Source organism: Euprymna scolopes, chromosome 18, assembly GCF_053919585.1.
Source record: "Euprymna scolopes isolate OS-2025 chromosome 18, ASM5391958v1, whole genome shotgun sequence".
Classification (NCBI taxonomy): Eukaryota; Metazoa; Mollusca; class Cephalopoda; order Sepiida; family Sepiolidae; genus Euprymna; species Euprymna scolopes.
Genome location: NC_136499.1, coordinates 897324 through 917500, shown reverse-complemented (window position 1 = coordinate 917500; position 20177 = coordinate 897324). Strand labels below are relative to the sequence as shown.

The window sequence follows — 20177 nt, the reverse complement described above, 5'->3', positions numbered from 1 at the left end:
TTTGTTACATTTTCACCCCAAACAAGGCACAATGCCACTTTGGTGTATGGGGCTACTATCAGGGACATAAGCATCAGGTTTACCGTGTAGGAAGTTGGGCAACAAGATGTCGGTTCATGTTACACTTGAACTTCTGTACAGTCGGGGAAGCAGGGACCCGGAAGGGCATGCCAATGTTTAGATGTTCTGGCGAAGAAACTACTGAAGTAGAAGGCTCTCTTGCATCTAGGGATCTCTACTGTGAAGGGGTGGGATTTAGCTGCTTGTCGGGTTTGTCGGGGGTATTTACGTCGAGGGGGCACAATTGTCTGCAGTTTGTCAGAGCATTCACCGTTAAAGTACTTGTAGAACAGACAGAGGGGTGCAACATTTCGTCCATGTGACAGAGGCTGAAGTTTAGCTGACAGTTCAGGACCTATCAGATTATCGACTCTCTTTTGAACCTTGTCTAGGAGCGAGAGACTAGTCGCAGATGCACCAGCCCAAATATGACAATACTTCATACTTGGGCGAATTGTGGCCTTATAGAGGTATAAGATACTTTCGGGTGTCAATAGCTTTCTAGCACGGTAGAGAGAACCTACCTTCTTCGCAGTGGTCCAAGCAATGTTTTCAATATAATTGTTCCAACTCATGTTTCCTGTGAACCTTAGGCCGAGGAGTTTAAAGGATGTACTTTCGGATAAAGAGTCATTGACCATTGCTATTGGTGGTAGGGAAGGTTTCTTGTAATTATTGAAGGAAACAAGTTTAGTCTTGGCAGCATTGAAGGTGACCATTCAATTTTGTCCCCATTCCACTACGGATCAGAGGTCTTCCTCTAGTGTTTCTGCCATTTCTTTAGATATGTGTTCATTTGTTTTCCTATCATGCCTGTTATATAGAGTGTAGTGTTATCAGCATATATACCCATCTCACAGACAATTTTGTCGGGGAAGTCATTTATGAATATCAGGAATAACAGAGGTCCAAGGATAGACCCCTGGGGCACTCCCGCATTTATATCATATTGTTTAGATGTACGACCGTGAAGGACAACCTGGATTTTTATCTTATCTAAGAAGGATTTAATTATGTTATGTATTCTTCCAGTGATGCCGTATGATCTGATTTTCTTGAGAAGACCCTCATGCATACCCTGTCAAAAGCTATAGATATATCTAGAGCACGTGGGGAAATAAATAAATAGGAACACTAAGAAATACCATATGTTTATACATAAATATCGCTCCTTTATATCACCAAACGTTATTATCAAATTATAGATATTATGAATAACCCAACCGACTAAGACTAAAACGAAAATCACTAAAAAGGAAATTAAAACTTATAAATTCAAATTGAATTGCAATATTCCTACCAAATAACGAATTCTGGACAAATTTTACTCCAAACTATAAGGCAGAACATACATTCCACAAATTCAAGGAAACACACACACACACATACATGTAATCATACACCCTCCCCTCACATGAACATACGCACACTGACGCACTTATATCACCAGGCACCAATGCGCCCCACACCTCCACGCAAGTAAGAAGAAAAATAAATAAAAGAAAAAAAGGATGATCGTAAAAAACCAAAACAACAACATTCAATGACCATGAACTGACCCCGAATAAACAAGGGAAAGAGGGAAAACATACTCATGAAAACTCTTAGAAACATTTACAAATATTCCAACCTCTTAGAAACATCTGTTTTCAAAATGGTAAGCAAAAACGCTATTATACATTTTAAATGTTTTATATTTTGAATATTTTACAAACTTTCTTAAACGGATGCTTTACAGAACGTCCGAAACGCGTTAAAACTATTCCCAAAAAATATTTCAATAACTTAAAAAATTCTTACCATGATCTAAATAATTAAAAATGAAAATAAGAAGTAATAAAATAAGTATAAAAAACATAACAAATGTTGATTGCCCTACTCATTTAAAGCTACGTTGGTATCTCTTTACCCATTTTATATATATATTTGTGTACGATTATATATATATATATATATATATATATATATATATATATATATATATATATATATATATATATATAATTAAATATTGAGATGCTCGTATCTTTGGTTCATTGCGAGGAAACTACATAAAAATTCGAAAGCTTTTGGAAGATTATAATACTATTTTATGGTTGAAATTTTATGACAATAGATAAAAAAAAATATAATTTCGAACAAATAAAATATGAGCAAACGTTCCGACACTTGTATATATATATATATATATATATATATATATATATATATATATATATTTAACTTGCTAGGACACTATATATATATATATATATATATATATATATATATATATATATATATATATATATATATATATATATATATAGTGTCCTAGCAAGTTAAATTTAGTTTTGTTGCTTACGGACGAAATTTTCTTAAGTTTTTTTTTTTTTTTTTGCCTGGATGTCTCCACTGTGGCCTTGCCAGGCCACTCATATATGTGTGTATGTCTGTGTATGTATATATGTGTATGTGCGTGTATACGCGTGTGCGTGTGCGTGTATGTATCGATTGCATTGCTTTTGCTTCCTGGATGTTTCTTCAATGAAACTTCAGGGTTTATATAATAGTCCTCAATCATAAGTAGAGCTGTTTTATTGCATCATTTTCTTTACTTCATTTATTTCTTATTTTTAATATTCTTTAGTAAATTATCTAATACAATATAGAGATATATATTTATACACACGAACAAACACACACACACACACACACACATATATATATATATATATATATATATATATATACATATGTATAAGGAATGAAAAAACATACCAGCGGTGGTTGACGTTATGTTTAAAGAAAAAATAGAAAAAAACGAATGAAATTATTAAAAAATCAACGTTTCGTCCTTGTTTCAGAGGACATCTTCAGGATAATTGAAATAAAAATGTGAGAAAAGAAAAAGTCATAGATCGTGCGAAAAAAGACAGTTTTTAAATCCAACCCATGTCGGGAAAGGACGCACACATATTCGTCCTTTCCCGACATGGGTTGGATTTAAAAACTGTCTTTTTTCGCACGAGCTATGACTTTTTCTTTTCTCACATTTTTATTTCAATTATCCTGAAGATGTCCTCTGAAACAAGGACGAAACGTTGATTTTTTAATAATTTCATTCGGTTTTTTCTATTTTTTCTTTAAACATATATATATATATATATATATATATATATATATATATATATATATATATATATATATATATATATATTTAAGACTATAAAAATATATTTTACATTAATTTATTGCCTGACAGGATACTCAAAAAAAATTACATTGAAATTTCCTTAATCCGCGGAGTTTCAAAAGTATGCGTTCTTCTGATCAGAGGAAAGATATTAGCAAATGAATATCATAGCGAAGTCATGAATTTGCTGGTACTGGCAATGATTGAAGCAACAAAATTGTGCAAAATGTTCATAAAATGGGGAAAACCTTAAGAAATAAGAGGATATATTAAAATTAAAGGATTAAAAAACAGATAAAAAGATATGGAGAGATCAAGTATTATCAATTCGAAAAGATAATCGTGCACATAAAGAATATCTGGGAATATTCTGTTGATACGCAGATTCAAATTAAAATTTTAAAAAAAAATGTGTGTAGTAATCCAAAAAGATTGTAACAATCCAAAAAGGTTTGTAATAATCCAAATATGTGTAATGCAGGTTTGCAGAAAAATCCGTTTGCAAGCAGCAAAGGAATAAACATGATTTAAATCCGTTAAAGTTTTTTTTTTCAATTAAGGACAATTTAATTCCTATTCTGACGGCTATCGGAGTAGTTACGCCGATTAAATCTTGCCTCCGATGAGAAGAACGCATTTCTTTGAAACTCCGCGGATTAAGGAAATTTCAATATATCTTTTTCAACTATCCTGTCAAACAATAAATTAATGCAAAATACATTTACAGTCTTAAATTTTTTTTCTCCTATAACAAGCTCTATTTTCTATCTTGATTGTATTGAGCTTCTTTTTTATTATTTGTATTAAGATTTTTATTTAGTGGGGATTACTATATAAATATTAATATTTATATTTACTCCAAGTTTACAGAACCTATAGGCTTCTAAACTTAATCTTTACTGATTGATTTATAATATATATATATATATATATATATATATATATATATATATATATATATATATATATATATATATATAATTTGAGGTTGCTATTTTCCATGAGGTCTCTAGTTGGTAAATACTGGTAGTCCGAAACATGCTCATGGCTGTGGAGCAACAAACTACTGCTTATGTAAAGATATATATATATATATATATATATATATATATATATATATATATATATATATATATATAAGAGAGAGAGAGAGAGAGAGAGAGAAATGGACAAACGCAAGCATATTTCCTTTTTCCATTTCTTTAAAATAAAACGGAAGCTTGCAGAAAATAAGGTTTCCTTTTATAGTATTCTAAAACCATTGCATTCATTGTTCTTCTAGTTCAAAGAAAGTTATTAAATATTTTTATGAATCACGAAGGAAGTAAATCAAAGAACCGGAAATCCTGATTCCCACTCTCTTTCGGCTTGAATATATTATCCGGTTTTGTATCGTAACCAAACATCCGGCAATCCATTTGTAAGAGTTTTGAGAGTTCTTCAAGATCCGGTCTCGGCAGTGTATTGAAAGCTTCCAACATGGCGTCGTTCCTGTTTTGTTTCGTACTTGGATCGTGCCATGATTTCAAGAGTGCAATATTCAGAATTTGCTTAAACGTTTCACGAGTGAGTGATGCAGAATGTTTTGCGCCGACGGGAAACTCGATATGGCGACTTAAAAGGCCACGAATCTGGAGACGACGCCATATTCGTTGTAGAATCTGAAACATGAAAGAAATACATTGAACCAAGTCATAAAGACATAATTAAATTGTTCCTTCTGAATTTATTCTTTGGTAAACATATTTGAATGCAAAGAGAAGTTATATAATAATAATAAGCATGTTGGTAGTGTCGATGTTGTAAAACAAAACGAAATTTCTAGCAAACAACTTTTTTTGTTTTATTTTCTGATTTTCCTCTTATAGAATTAGTCATTGTGATTTTTCCCTGTAACATGATACATTTATCAAGTATGTATATATGCTTATAGATTCGTATGACATGATTTACTTTTAAGATTCTTAAACAAGCATTATGACTTTTAAAACACAGTTGCTAGGCGCAATATGTCGTATTATGGGATATATTAATTTTGTTTTATGCAAAGGGATTAAATAGTGAATATAAGCGTTTCGTGAAAATTCCGATACCTCGATTGTTTGATGAACTTTAAACAATAGGTATTAGGCATCGATATAATATTTTCTACATTTCAGTGTCTTAGAAGTGTTTTAATGATTTGGGGCGGCATAATATTGGCACACTATCCAATTTGAAGATCCATATATAATAGACTTGTGTTGAAGCATTAAACACCAAATTATTTCATTCTTTCTGAACAAGATCAAAATTAGCATATGCATCTAGACATAAAGTCTGATAGTATTATATCTCGAGTTTGATCATTAATATAAAGAGAAATATTTATTTAGAATAATACGGTATTTCTTAAAGGAGATTAATTTTAGATTTAAGGTTAAAATAGTAAACGCACGAGTAGACAATGTTAGAACATTCGTAACGTTAGGATAAAATAAATCGGTTAAATAATAAATACAATTTATAATGATAAATAATCTATATATCTATAAATGTGGAAATGTGTGTGAGAAGACACTTCTCAACTTATATACTCGACGAATTTTTATCTACAAATTTAAAGTTTGGTGTATAAGTTAATTAGACAGGTAGAAAACTTTTTAATCGGGTTTCATCCGGAAAAAGGGCTGCTGCTGCTGCTGCTAAGCGGTCAAAATTGAAAAATTAGTACATCAAGGTGATCGGATTTTTATTTGTTTGTTAACTGTTTCACAAATGCGCGTGCGTGAATGGTTCACATGACAGATTCTTTATGTTAAGAATAAATAAGTTTGAAAACACTTTTTTAAATATTGTGTACATGATGGCCTAATAGTTGTCATAGTTGACTCACTATCTTTAGGTTTAGGTTTCGATCTCAGCTCGAATATTTGGTTTTACTTACAAGTGAAATGTTTAGAAAAAAACATTATACTCGCATGCACATGTCTCAGTTCAGTATGAAGTAAAATATAATATTCATGCGCATTTTACGACCGGACAACGCCGGGCCATCTGTTAAGAGTCCAATAAAAAATGTGACCGAATTATGAGGGTATAAGGATTCAAATTAAGAGCTTAAACTCTAAATGGTATATTGAAGATTAGAGAATGTGTAGAGGTATTCAATAAAAAGGGTTCATTATTATAATGTTTAGTGAATAAGTCTAAAACAATATAAATACAGCTGAAAACCTAAATATAATTAATCCCATAGTTGATTCAAATAACAATTTCTAAAGTAGAGTACAATTCAGTATAATAGGATGTTTCAATATGGAGAAAAAGAAAAATAAGGTCTGTTTGTTTAAAAGTACTTTTTATTTACTTTCTAATAGTAAATTATGAAAATATATCTATGGTAAATAAGCTACACAGAACAGAAAGTGTCTGATCAATTATACAGGGTTTTTTTTCGATATTCTTATGACTGTTTTGTGTAAATATTGAAGAACATTACACCAAAAAGATCATTAGAAAATTTTTAAAAATCAAAAAGTTATAATTAAGCAATATATATATATGTGTGTGTGTGTGTGTGTGTGTGTGTGTGTGTGTGTGTGTGTGTGTGTGTGTGTGTGTGTGTGTGTGTGTGTGTGTGTGTGTGTGTGTGTGTGTGTGATTATCTTATTAATATTTTTATCGAAATTTTTTATATATGAAAATTCGGTAATGTTCATGTCAGTCAGTTAATGTTAAAGTAAGGGTCAATATTAATTGACGCAATTAATTAAGCTTCATGATTAGCGGTTTTCATAATCGATCATGTGTGTAATTTTTTTGCAAAAATCCCCAGTATATAAAAAAGAATATCTAGGATATCATAAAATGAGAATATATTCGATAAAAATAAGGATTACTATAAGGAAGCAGTAACTAGATTAGTATATCTAGAAAAGGCAAAATACATAAATGAGCTGTATAGTTACGTTTCTGTTATTTTTCACAGTGTTTGATTAAATGAAAAACTGCTGGCGAAATACACTACATATATATACATGAAATAAATGGCAACGACAATGAGAACATATTACAAAATGTGTATACATGCTATACTTTTATAAAGAAAATATTTTAATATAAGCACACAAAAAACACAACGCATACGCACACATATCTGTATATTTATAATTAAATAACAAATAAATGTTAAAGTCTATATTCCAAATTTTAAGATATTTATTATCTGACAATTAATTCCTTTAAGTACGTTGACATGAACAATTTTTGACAACACCTGTTTCGTAGCGCAAAATCAATCATGTAATTATTATACCAATCCATGAGGTTATTCTGCACACGGAAACAGGTGCTGTCAAGAATTGTTCATGTACTTAAAAGAATAAGTTGTAAGATGGTCAACATCTGGAAATTTGGAATATTGACATTTATCATTTATTCGTTATATGCTCTGTAATTATATCGAACATCATAAACTAAAAACTTGGTATAAATAAAAGGTAGAATATAATTGAAAAAATATTTCTACAATAATTTATACACACATATATATATATATATATATATATATATATATATATATATATATCAAATTATTACTCGAACTTGAATTATGCATATGTTGTTCAAAATGGTTAAAATTTTATCATGCCATGGTTTTGTTTAGTGTGTTTTGCTATTGCTTTCAATGATATGTGAAAACATTTTGAATGAAATTTTCATTTTATGAGGGGCGTGCAATAAGTAATGCTCCTGACCCACTTCCCATAGCAGTAGAGCAACGAAACATAGCACAATTATTAGGCTTTCTCTACATAGGAACCACCCAGAGTTATGTATTTCTCCCATCGTTTGATGCAGTACTGGAGACCGGTTTTTAGAACATCCCAGATTGATACTCCAACCACGACGCGACTTTAGAAATCAAGGATGCATCATCTAAGAAACGCTTTCCTTTCAAAAACAACTTCATGGCTGGGAAGAAGTGAAAGTCAGAGAGTGCAAGGTCAGGAGAGTAAGGAAGAGGGGGAGGATTTCATAACCACACGCCTGTGCTTCTGATCTAGTGACATACGAGTAGTTGACCGGAGCGTTGTCTTGCAGGGGAAGGGTACCTTTGCTGATCTTGTCCCGCCTCTTGATTTTTATGGCTTCCCTTGGACAGACACCTTATGCATATGCAAATGGTCATGAATGATAATTTCCACAGACCCTGTACTACTCTTGACATCTTGGGCTATTTGTCGAATAGTAATGCGCTGATCTTCATAAAAGGCAGCCTAAATTTGACGGGCAGATACCTCATCAATGTCAGAAGGGAGGCGACCAGGTCTGGGAGCTGTTTCCACAGACTTCCAGCCATATTTGAATTCACGATGCCATCGTTTTACAAGGTCATATGATGGGACATTATCACCATAAGTTTCTTTCATTTCATCAAAAGTTTCCTATGGTTTGCGTCCTTTCAAATAGAAAAACCGGATCACTGCTCGACATTGAACAGGCTCCATTTCACACCTGACTCAGTTCAAACACCTGTAAAACAGAAACCACAATTAGTTCAGAGCTGTAATTTGCCAAATAACCCGTAGAGATATTAATCATTGCACAAGCAAAATTTCAGCTAGATCAGACTACTGGAAGTGGGTCAGGGGCATTACTTATTGCACGCCCCTCGTATATAGTGTACTTTATATTAATTGGATTACTTGTTAAAGTATGTTTTTTGATCATTCTATAAACACGTGTTCGCTTTCTCTTTGCTTCGAAACTGACAATAAATGACAGTATGGCATTACTTTAATGTGTCGATTTATTTATCTAAAGCTATTAGAAATTGTGAATGTCTTTTTAGTGGATTTGAATATTGGGCTTAATGGTTACACTGGAATTCAAATCTTCATAAAAGTCTCTCTGAACTATATAAAGTAATTGCTTTTATATAATCACTACGCATACACAAACACACACACACACATACATATATATATATATATATATATATATATATATATATATATACAGAGAAAGAGAAAAAGTGTGTGTTTATATATACTTTTATGTATTTGCACAAACGTTAATATCTCTTTTTGTTACTTTGTGCATTTCTACTCTATTCAAAAGAACGACGACACACTAACATATAAAGATATAAAAATTTATATATATATATATATATATATATATATATATATATATATATATATATTAATTTATTGTGGATGGTTGGTGTTAGGAGGGAGATGCACACACAGGAATTCCACAAGTTGATTGTTTTCGGCCCAAATCGTCAATCAACCACGATATCCTTTTCGGTTGTTATTACATAAGCATTTGTGACCACCTAAAACACCCGCTTTGGTATGGTATTGTTTCTGTAACTACACTTTAAAAGCGTTTTATTCGACTGCTGTCCTTTCACTGGATTGACGTTACTTTGATTACACCGGTATAACCTTTGCTGAAAATGACCTTTAATACATTATACTTTTAACTTTTCTTTCTGAAAATTTCAGTTGTTGCTACTTCACGCAGATTCCTGCCAGGTTTATATTTTTATATTCAAATGACCATTTGATATATTTGATAATTATTCTTGTTCTTACATTGCATGTTTTTTGTCAAAATGATCCCTCAACACACATAGATTCGGTATTAAAAAGATGTCAGGTTCATAATTTTTATCAAAATAAAGATTTTGGTAAATTTGATAATCCAGATGCACACTTTCGTCAAAAATGACTTTTCGGCACACACGGCCCAAATTCCATCACTTTTTTGTTTCTTTGTTTGTTTGTTTGTTTCAGGGGATGTTTTAATGCTTTCTCTTTATTTACTAGCAGGACCTATGTAGCGGCGTTACCCGGTGAAAGCATGACTCCTAGCCAGAATAGAATCGGTAACCCCCCTCCTCCCAAAAAACAAATAAAACTACGGTTGTTAGTGGAGGCCATGCCGGTTCTGGAATATAGCGGGTTTTGGCGGCCGTTGCCCAAATAATATCATCTGGATTCCACTGTCGGGCATTGTCTGGTAGTGTCGGCTAACAGGAACCACGAGCGGTGATTGCCATCGTTGTTGGTTATTAATGATTAGTGCTAATTTGTGACGTTTACTGGCGGGCAATAGCGGACACTAGCGGGCAATAGCGGACAATAGCTGGCTTTTGCAACTAGAACTGACAAGTTGTCATGATCAGTGCCGGCTTCCATTGGAATTTTCCTAACTTAAATCTTCAACTGTCGGGCACTGGTATACATTGTCTGTCCCTAGTTGCCTGTAGTGGAGATTGATGATCAGTGGCAGTTAGTGCTATATTTGGGTGTTTACTGGTGTTTACCGGTGGCCTTGGGTTTCTTTACAACTGGCACTGTCGGTTTCCGGCATGGTTTTCATTGGACTGCCCCGAAATTAAATTTAAGCGGTTATTTTCGCTTTCTGGATAGCACTGCCTTTGTCTGCAATTATAGATCATGACTAGTGTCGTGCCCCATTGAACTGCTTTTGTTACATGATAAGGGTTGTCCCCTTTTCATGTAAGTATAAAAATAGAGAGATTTAGTTAAAATGAAAATGAAATAGAATAGACGAAATTCGAACCTCGTAAATTAGGTTTAGAAATAGATTACGAAAGAGAATTAGAAAATGGAATGTAAAACAAACCATTGTTTAGCTTAGAGATAAAATAGTTTCAAGAAAAGAATGTGCGTTGTCAATTCTGTTATGAAAAATTCAATTGAGGAACGCAACTATACAAGATAATTTAATAAACATGTTTTTAACATATTGGAAATATAGGTTACTGGGAATATAGGTTAAAATTCCTTTTGTAAACAAAGGAAAAAGTTTTGGACACGAATGTCCAGAACACGTGAAAGAAGACACATGTTTTAACGTGTATGACGTCATGGAAAATGGGAAGTTCTATATATAGTTAGAAACTTAGGAGAAACTGGGGGAGATCTAGAGAGAGTCTGAGGACAGTCCAGACATGGACATTCGAACGTCTAGAAGCGAGACGGTCACTTTCGAAACTTAGAATGTGAAGCTTTGAATTCTTGACTCAGAAAACCACAGCCGGTCGTGAGAAGAAATAAACCCATCATGTGTTTTTATAAACGTCGTCTTTGTGTTGTAATTCTACCAAAAGGTAAAATGAAAATTGTTATTATACGTCTTGTATATCATGTGTTTTAAAATGTCTTTACATACACAATATGAACACTAAGACTGTCTCCTCACTCTAAGAGCTTCTATTACACTTCTAAGTATAAACATTTTTTATATATATGAATCGTCATAAAACGAACAATCTCTCTTTCTAAGACACAACAATCTCTCTTACAGCATCTCTCTCTAAGACTTTCACTATTAATAACAACAAGAACAATAATAATAATATGACTCTAAGCATCACTTTTAATAAGACTCCTAAATATAATACTTTGAAATGAAATTGATAATGTTTACAGTCACTTTTTGACAGGGGCTAGTACTCTCTTGGCGAGAGAAAATGTCATCATTTTTATGCATAAGGAGAGACATTTATTAAAAAGGCATATTTCTTACCTCGTGAAAAGTCAGGCAACCTTTCTGTGATTTTTGATTGTTGAAAGCAATATCGACAGCGTCTCGAACTTCATCAATTTGAGACAATTCCCTAATATTTTTCGGCACATAAAGCTGCCATATTTCGTGCGGCAGAATTAGCCGTAAATCTTCTTTTAAGGTTTCCAGTCGACCAACGATGTCGTAGGATTGAACGCAAGGGTCGCACTGTATATACATCGGCATAAAATGCGGGTTCTGTCTAACGCCACTTTTGATAGATGCCATCACGTATTGGACAAATTCCAAAAAACTGACGTCATGACCGCACTTGAGACTCTTTGCCGACGCGTTTTTTCTAAAAGTTTCCATGATGTAGCGTCCGTAGTTCTGGTGGAAAGCCTTCTGAGGAGTGAAGAATTTATCCACGTAACCGGAGAAGAGTCTGGTGTAAGGATTTCGCACAAAGAGAAATTTTGTGAAGTTGTATTTCATGAAATGCCTGAGCGGTTCCGGTACCTTGGAAAGTGTCTCCATATATCGAAAGTGAATATCTCCTGGCGATATATCGAAAGGGGAACTGTATTTCCCCGAGGCGGCTGAAAGAACTAGCATGAGGCGTTTCAGAAAGGTGCAGCCCACTTTTGGAATAGCGCAGTAGAGAATGGAATAGTTTCGGACAACCTGCATAGCACCGGAAATCTTCTCAGGGTCCCGATGGTGAAATTTAGATTTTTGACACTCACTAAGAATCCTTTTCTTTCTTTCATGCTGAGTGTCCATGAACTAAAATAAAGGCAAAATGATATGTTAGTTTTGCATAACGGCAAAAAATGTTGTTAAACTTTGACAACACATTTTTGGATACCTAATTTTAACCAGTTTCTAACGTTGCATAAAAAATCCGTAGCTTGAGTGAAGACAATGATTGAAGAATGACATACAAAGGTTAGTAGAATGGTCAAGCAGAAGTTATGGGTATTTTCGGAGAAAAGAAATTCTATCTTTCTCTGGTCAGAAAATCGGAGCAGTTACACAAAATCTGTTCGTTCACAATGTAAAATAGCATAGCACAGCTTTCCAACTTCTCTCTCTCTCTCTCTCTCTCTCTCTCTCTCTCTCTCTCTCTCTCTCTCTCTCTCTCTCTCACACACACACACACACACACACACACACACAGAGTAACCCACTTCCTAAGATATATCTCTTTCTGGCCCGTGTAATATATCACTTTGTATAAGCTAATAAAAAATCCATTGGTGAGAAACCTTTACTTATCCTTATAAATTGGTGCAACCGCAATTAAAACAAGGTGGGGGTAACGACCGCGGAGTGTATAATGGAATTATACACGCCTCAGAAATACAGTATCCTAACACTGATTACACATTTCGCTAAATATTTTGATATTTAATTCTTAATGAAGCTAAAGTCAATAACGAAAACAACGCATTACGAAATAGTTATTTTGCTTTGAAATAGATATACTTAAAAGTTGACTCACTCAGGCTAAGTTGTGGTCGTCTTTAATAGAAGGCCGTTCAAATAAGTCTCTTATTTCTTTTGACGTCACAGTGATTCGTATTAAGCAGATTAATAGGACGCCTCAAAGGGAATGCTTACACATTACATATCGGCATATGACAATGGTAACTTCTCTCTTAAATTTTTACCAATGTTTGATGCTTAAAAATGAATGCTGATTGTTTTTTCGTGTCAGATAGTGATATATAGATAAAACTATACTAAACCACATTTAAGTTCAAATCTATAGTTTGCTTTATATAGATATGCATAAATGTTGACTAATTTGAGTCGCCACATAACTGTCTCTCTGTAGTTACTACTCTGGACTGCAAAATACTAGTCGATGATCCATCTCGGCTATCAATCAGACGGGAAATGTACGTTAATTCCTATATAATTTTATATGATAACTACAATATCACAAGATGATTTTTAAGAGTAATGATCCATTATGATTATTATTATTATTATTATTATTACAAGGTAACTAAAGGAAAAATATAACGTTTCACAGCATATGTAAATTATATTTAGTCTTCGAAGTAATCGCCATTGGTATCTATCACTTTCTACCAACTTGTCTCCAGCTTTTCATTACACTTCTGGTAGAACTTGGGGGTTTGAACGTGAGGAAGTACAAGAGGATTTGGCGCAAGTCTGCTTAATTGGTTAATATATATATATATATATATATATATATATATATATATATATATATATATATAGATATAAATATATATATATGCATATATGTATAAAATATATATATATATATAAAGTCAAGTTAATCTCATTTCCCTATTTTTGCAGGAACTTTGATTAATTTAATATATCATACATATAAACCTTCCTTCACTACCATTATTCTCCGTCCTAATTTACTCTCTACTGTTTCAACCTACTCTCTTTTCTTAACTTATAATTACTTTAATTGTCCCATTATTTAACCCTCCTTTACTTTAATAATCCTTAGATGCTTCGGTAACCCCATCGTTATGATTCTTAGCCTAACTACCCTCTTTTAGTTCAGCTACCATTGCGTAAGCAATCGTGCTTGCATTTTTCCTTAGGCGCGTAGGTGTAAATTGTTCTTGCTATGTCATATGCTCATGATACCTCGCTTCAGCCCGGACATTTAATTCGGTTCCTAAATTGTGTATGTACGCATGCATATGTGTGTAGATATACATATTATTCATCCATATAAGTACTGTTTCGCTGTATTACAGCTCATTATCCAAGAATTGAGCCTACAACAATCTACTTGATAGTCCAGTATCTTCTTTTAGAATTTTATTATGATGATGTTCTATAATTTTTCCGTGTTATTACTGAGGTTATAGTTTAATTTAATAGTAATCTTATTTAAAATGTTGTAAAGAAAATTACTAAGGGAGAAATGTAACTTATAAATGTTTAGAAATTTCTTTCAGAGGTAAGTCTTGGTTGAAAGGATGGGGTAAACGAAATGATTCTTCTTTTATCCTTTTTATTTAAATTCAAGTTGATGCACCCAAGTCAAATGGATATCGTTTTTTTAAACCACAACTTTATAATATATAAGAATCGCTAGAAAATTGGCTTTATAATAATATATACGAAATCTGCATGAATTAAAATATGATATTTGAGCGTATTTTACGACCGGGCTACGCCGGGGGTTACTGCTAGCTTAAATAAAAACTTTTGTAGTTTTAACAAAAGGGCTATAATAATATCAGAACGTCTCCATTTATGCTGAATATCCACAGAATGCCAACATCAATATATTACATATGAAGGAGTCCGCTGTGGAATTTCCACATGTCCTGCTAGTTATTTTAAATATCACAATTTTTATGGTTGTAAATGCAACGAGTTTGTTCCGATTTCCGGTCAGTGACGATTTCCTTAACGAGTCTAGTGTTTGCTTTTTATGTTTGTGAACTCAGATAGTTAAAACGTGTTGTTCGTTTTAGTTAATATCAGCGACGTTATGTTTTATCGCTTATATGGAAAACTGTTTTATGATTTTAGAATTAGGGAAAATGAAACGTAATTCTATCTAGTTAAAAGCTGTGAGTTAAGTATTTATAAATTTATATATTATGCCGATTTAATTCGATAGGAAAACAATCGTTGCATTTTTATGGCTGTAAATTCTAATTTAAATGATATTTATGCTAGTTCAAGACAGCGAAATTTGGTTTGCGCTGTTTTTAATGTTTTTACTTGAAAATGCTAGAAAACGTGCTAGAAAATCATTCACGCTAAAGAGTATACTATATCTTTACAAAGCTATCAATCGCCCATGAGTAGAGGATTGTTGCCACATTTGGGAAGGTGAATCTACCACTGGTCTTTCCCTTTGTCCCATCACCGCAATGTTGTATCCTCGTCTGTTTTGCAAGTATTTTACTGGAGTGTGCTCTGTTGAACTCATATCACTTGTGCCCGTCGTCGTAAATACTCCCGACTAACACGAAAACAACTAAAATTCTCTCTTTATTGTAAAGGTCTCTAGATGGCAGAAAGCCTTTTGCTCTAGTAGTTTCTTCCCACCGTCTGCTAAACTTTGGAAATTCCTCTCTGTTGCTTGCTATCCATACAGTAATAATATGCAGAAGTTTTAATATACCGTGAACAGATCTCGCTTCTCAACGCCCCACTGTTCTCTGTGAAATATGATCTCAAATAGTAGCCCCTTACGTCCAAGTGACGATATGCCTTGTTTGGGGCGAAATGTTTTTGTTTTTTTAAATAAAACAAACAATTGAAATAGAATCATCCTCGAATGGAATCGAACACGTTACTTTATGAGTGTATTAATGTATGATACAAAATACAAAGACATCCATACATCATTTTATGGCACCATATATTTGTTTATGATATAGCGAAATGATTTCGGCAGTCATGATATAAATAATTAGCTAAATATAAGCAATCAGCGAAGTGTATGCTTAAATATATATTAAACAATCCCCTCTTTCTTTTTATTTCGATAATGAATTGTTTATTAATAAAACAATATCGATAAATATAAATTATCACTTCCCACTTAAGAAGAATTGGAAGGAAAGCTGCATATTAATACATGCTTCTAAATGCCTATCAAAATAAGGGACAGCGATTTATAAGCAGGACGGTGAGTTCTAAATAAAATTGCTTTTATACTTGTACATATACATATATACATGTATAAATATATTTTATTAAATTATATTTCCCCCCTATCAATGTACTCCGTAAAATATTCAGTGAAAATACCATAAAATTAAGTTATAGTGAAATTTTGGAAAAGTAATTGTTATGGTGTAAATGTTGACAGGAATAACGAAAAAAACTCAGAAACGGTGAAATGAATAATATAATGATATTAATGAATAATATATAACAGAATACCGACAAGTATGTGGGAATTCCGTTCAACTGAAGGACAATTAATGTAACGATTGTCTCTAATGAGTCTTGGGTTCAGACTGATTGGAAGGTAAAACCTGCTTACCGGAAATAATGTTGGGAATAGTCCATCGTCAGAAATTGCAGGGATGCTACCCCAACAGTAATTAAAAATATAATTTTAAAAAATAAGTGAAAACGTTGATACCTACCAAAATAAACCAAAGAATAATAAAATGTGTAATCGTATAAATAAATCAGAATGCCCTCTCGAAAACAAATGTTTAACAACATCTATAGTGTACGAAACAAGAATTACAACTAGAGAAAACTATTTTATTAATTTTATATTCGTACAGCGGATAACACTTTCAAGGAAAGATATACCGGCTATAAATGCTCTGTTAATAATCCTAACTACACGATTCATTAGCTGACATCTATGCAGATGATACTACCATTTATGGCAATACTTTAATGGCCATTAAAAGTCAAGATCTCATATATTCTCTTTCCTCCGACCTGGAGTGCGTAGTACAATAGTGTAAAAAGCTGCTAGTTACCTTTAATACATCCAGAACCAAGCTTCTGTCTATTCACCACTAACGCTCATATGCTTACTTTGCCCTTGTAGAAATCAATGGCTCTCGCCTCGATGAAGCATCAGGATTTGACAAACTTCTGGGACTGACCTTTACCCCGACCTAAAATGAAAGACCTACATGATATATGTTGCCAAAATCACTGAGAAAATGGTTGGCTCGTTCTACCGCCTCAGAAAGTATCTCAATCCCGACGCAATCCTCTACCTCTAAGAGTCAAATAGGGTTTAATATGGAGTACTGCTTTGATACGGTACAAACCGCCTTCGAAATGTAGTGGGCGTTGATCTTTTTCGACTCCCTACTATCTCTTTCTCACAGAAGAAACATTGCAAGTCTATCTATGCTCTATCGATACTTCTATGGTAGATGGTCGACTGAGCTCCAATCTGTGGCCCCTTTCCGTAAAATGTTCACAACAAATACTCACTTAGTTGAAAAAACGCCAACAACTTTCCCCTCTCTCTCTCTCTCTCTCTCTCTCTCTCTCTCTGCCCAAAACTAGACGAAAATTCCATGAGAACAGTTTTCTAGATCTGTCCGCCTGTGGAACAATACCGTTTGTCTGCTTCCCGGCTGACTATAACATGGTCGTCTTCGGGTCTAATGTGAATAAATTCTTATTGAATTGTCCGTTTTGATAATCTAGCCCTATCAAGCTCCATCATGTCTGATCTTGTTTCACTATTTGCCTAATACCTAACTCTTATCATTGAGTGGCTTCTGAGTCTTGATAAGTTGTGACGCGCCAAGTAAAACAAAACTTTGTATATAATATCAAGAAGTAATTAATAAAAACCTAACACAAGTTGTAAAATGAGATATTCTAAAGAAACCTAGTACTTGTAAGTCCTTAAATTCACCATGTTTCTTATGCTTCGGTGAAAGATTATATATTACTAGATTTAAGGGCAGACATAAGCTCCTCAATAAAAACATGGAACATAAATAAATCACAGGCATTAAAAATCACAATTTCTTAGAAATTTGTATAATCCACTTAAATTTTAAATATTAATATCAAATATTTCTGTTTTTACCCTTTTGTTTTCCCGGTAATTTCTTTATATATACTTTTTTTTTCGTTTTTTTTTCCCTTTAGTTTTTAAGGTTTAAACCTTGGCTTCTTTTTGGAAATCTGTAATTACATTGTGTCTACTGTTAATATTACTATTATGAATTGCCACTATACTTTTCTACCCCTTTTATAATTACCCCCTTAGCCTATATAAATTCTATATTGAATCTTATTACTGAGATTTTTTACAGCTCTTTGACAGTTAACTGCTTTAATCGTTATGATTGTACTCCATTAGTTTTACCATGTTAATAGAAATCGACACTTGCACCTCTGCTTATTCCTATCTTATTTTTTTCTTTTCTTATATATTATCTATTTTTAATTACTTATTTTTTTCTGATGTACACTTTTATATTCATATATATTTCATAATAAATATTTTTATTGAGATTTTGTTTATATTTATTTTTATATTTTATTTTACTTGTTTATTTTTTTTACTTATCTCTTATTTATTTCTTTACTGCTTTCTACCTTTTTTATATATCTTCTTATTTACTTTTACTATTTAAAAGCATTATCGTTATATTATCATTGGTAAATCCTTATATTATTAACTTCCTGTCATCTAGACCCAATAGATTTACTATTACTATTTACAGTATTGATTAAGGTTTAAAATGATATAAATTCTTTTTAGATATACTTTTTATATGATTTCAATCTAGCCTATTTTTATATTCTCTATACTTTTAATACTTCCTAAATGTAATTAGCTTTTAAATATAGACATTTCAACTAATAAAAGAAAATAAAAATAGATAAAGTTGATCGAAATACAATAGAGTAAAATATAGCATATTAAATATTTAACGCTGTCTTACCAGGCAGAAAAATAAATAAACAGATGTATTTTAAAATATCATAAATTAAATACAACCGCACACAATCTAACCTTTCTCTTAAAAACGATTAATGGATTTGAAAACGGCTGGACCGATTTTTACGAAATTTCATACGAATGTACTTTATGTGCCTGGTAGTGTTCTTAGATAGGTTTTGTATCGAAAGATCTTCGATAAGTATCAATAATTGATAATCGAAATAATCCGATGAAAGAAGAAATAGGTGATTTGGACCAAAGTTAACACCTTACAAAGCCTAACATCACAAATGCATCTGAGAAGTGTTATTACCACACAAGCCGAAAGGCATGAGATATAAATTCCACAGTAGGTTCTTTGATATGACAGAGGTGCGTACGAAATGAATTTTCCTATTAATAGCACAATTGCACCATGATACTTGACTGTTAATTTTAAAATCTTATTTAAGCCATTATCACCGAACAAGCAGTAAGACCAATCATATAAAATCAACAATAGTTGCTTTTTTTAAATGCAGTTATGCGTATGTTTGTTCTCAAGCAAATCACCTGCGGATCTTTTCCAGCTTCTGCTTTCATGCTTAATTTTATGAATCAAACACCTGTGCAACGCGGCCTAAAGTAATTTAACAATACATTAGAAGCGACGGCATATAATTCAGTGATCAAGATAACTGGAAACGTTTGCAATCAACGTAGATCAATAAAATATTAAAGGGCTCCATAAAACTGAGGTCGGTGCGCGGATGGCGACTGCCTTTTGCTAACTGACCACGTAATCAGCAGGGGTGCCATGTGAGGGGAGGCAGTATGTTTTCTCTATAAACAAATAAAAAAAATGTTTAATTCAGGATTTTTTAAATGTCATCAAGTATTTCATATGAATTATGGCACTAAGCATTTGTCCTGGGGTTTTATTATCGGTTGGGTCACAGCAGCTGGTCTGGCTACTAAATCTCGACTGGTTTCGATAAATATGCAAATAAAAGCTGACTA

General features: G+C 32.7%; 1 protein-coding gene across 1 annotated transcript; it reads right to left on the bottom strand.

Annotated features, from left to right (window-relative positions):
- Positions 1 to 4548: 4548 nt before the first annotated feature.
- Positions 4549 to 12547, bottom strand: LOC145297926 (carbohydrate sulfotransferase 9-like). Its single transcript, XM_080144266.1, has 2 exons — positions 11786 to 12547; positions 4549 to 4896 (listed from the first exon to the last, which is right to left on the bottom strand). The coding sequence occupies exons 1-2, from the start codon at positions 12545 to 12547 to the stop codon at positions 4549 to 4551; spliced, it is 1110 nt and encodes a 369-aa protein (XP_080000392.1).
- Between the last annotated feature and the right edge of the window lie 7630 nt (positions 12548 to 20177).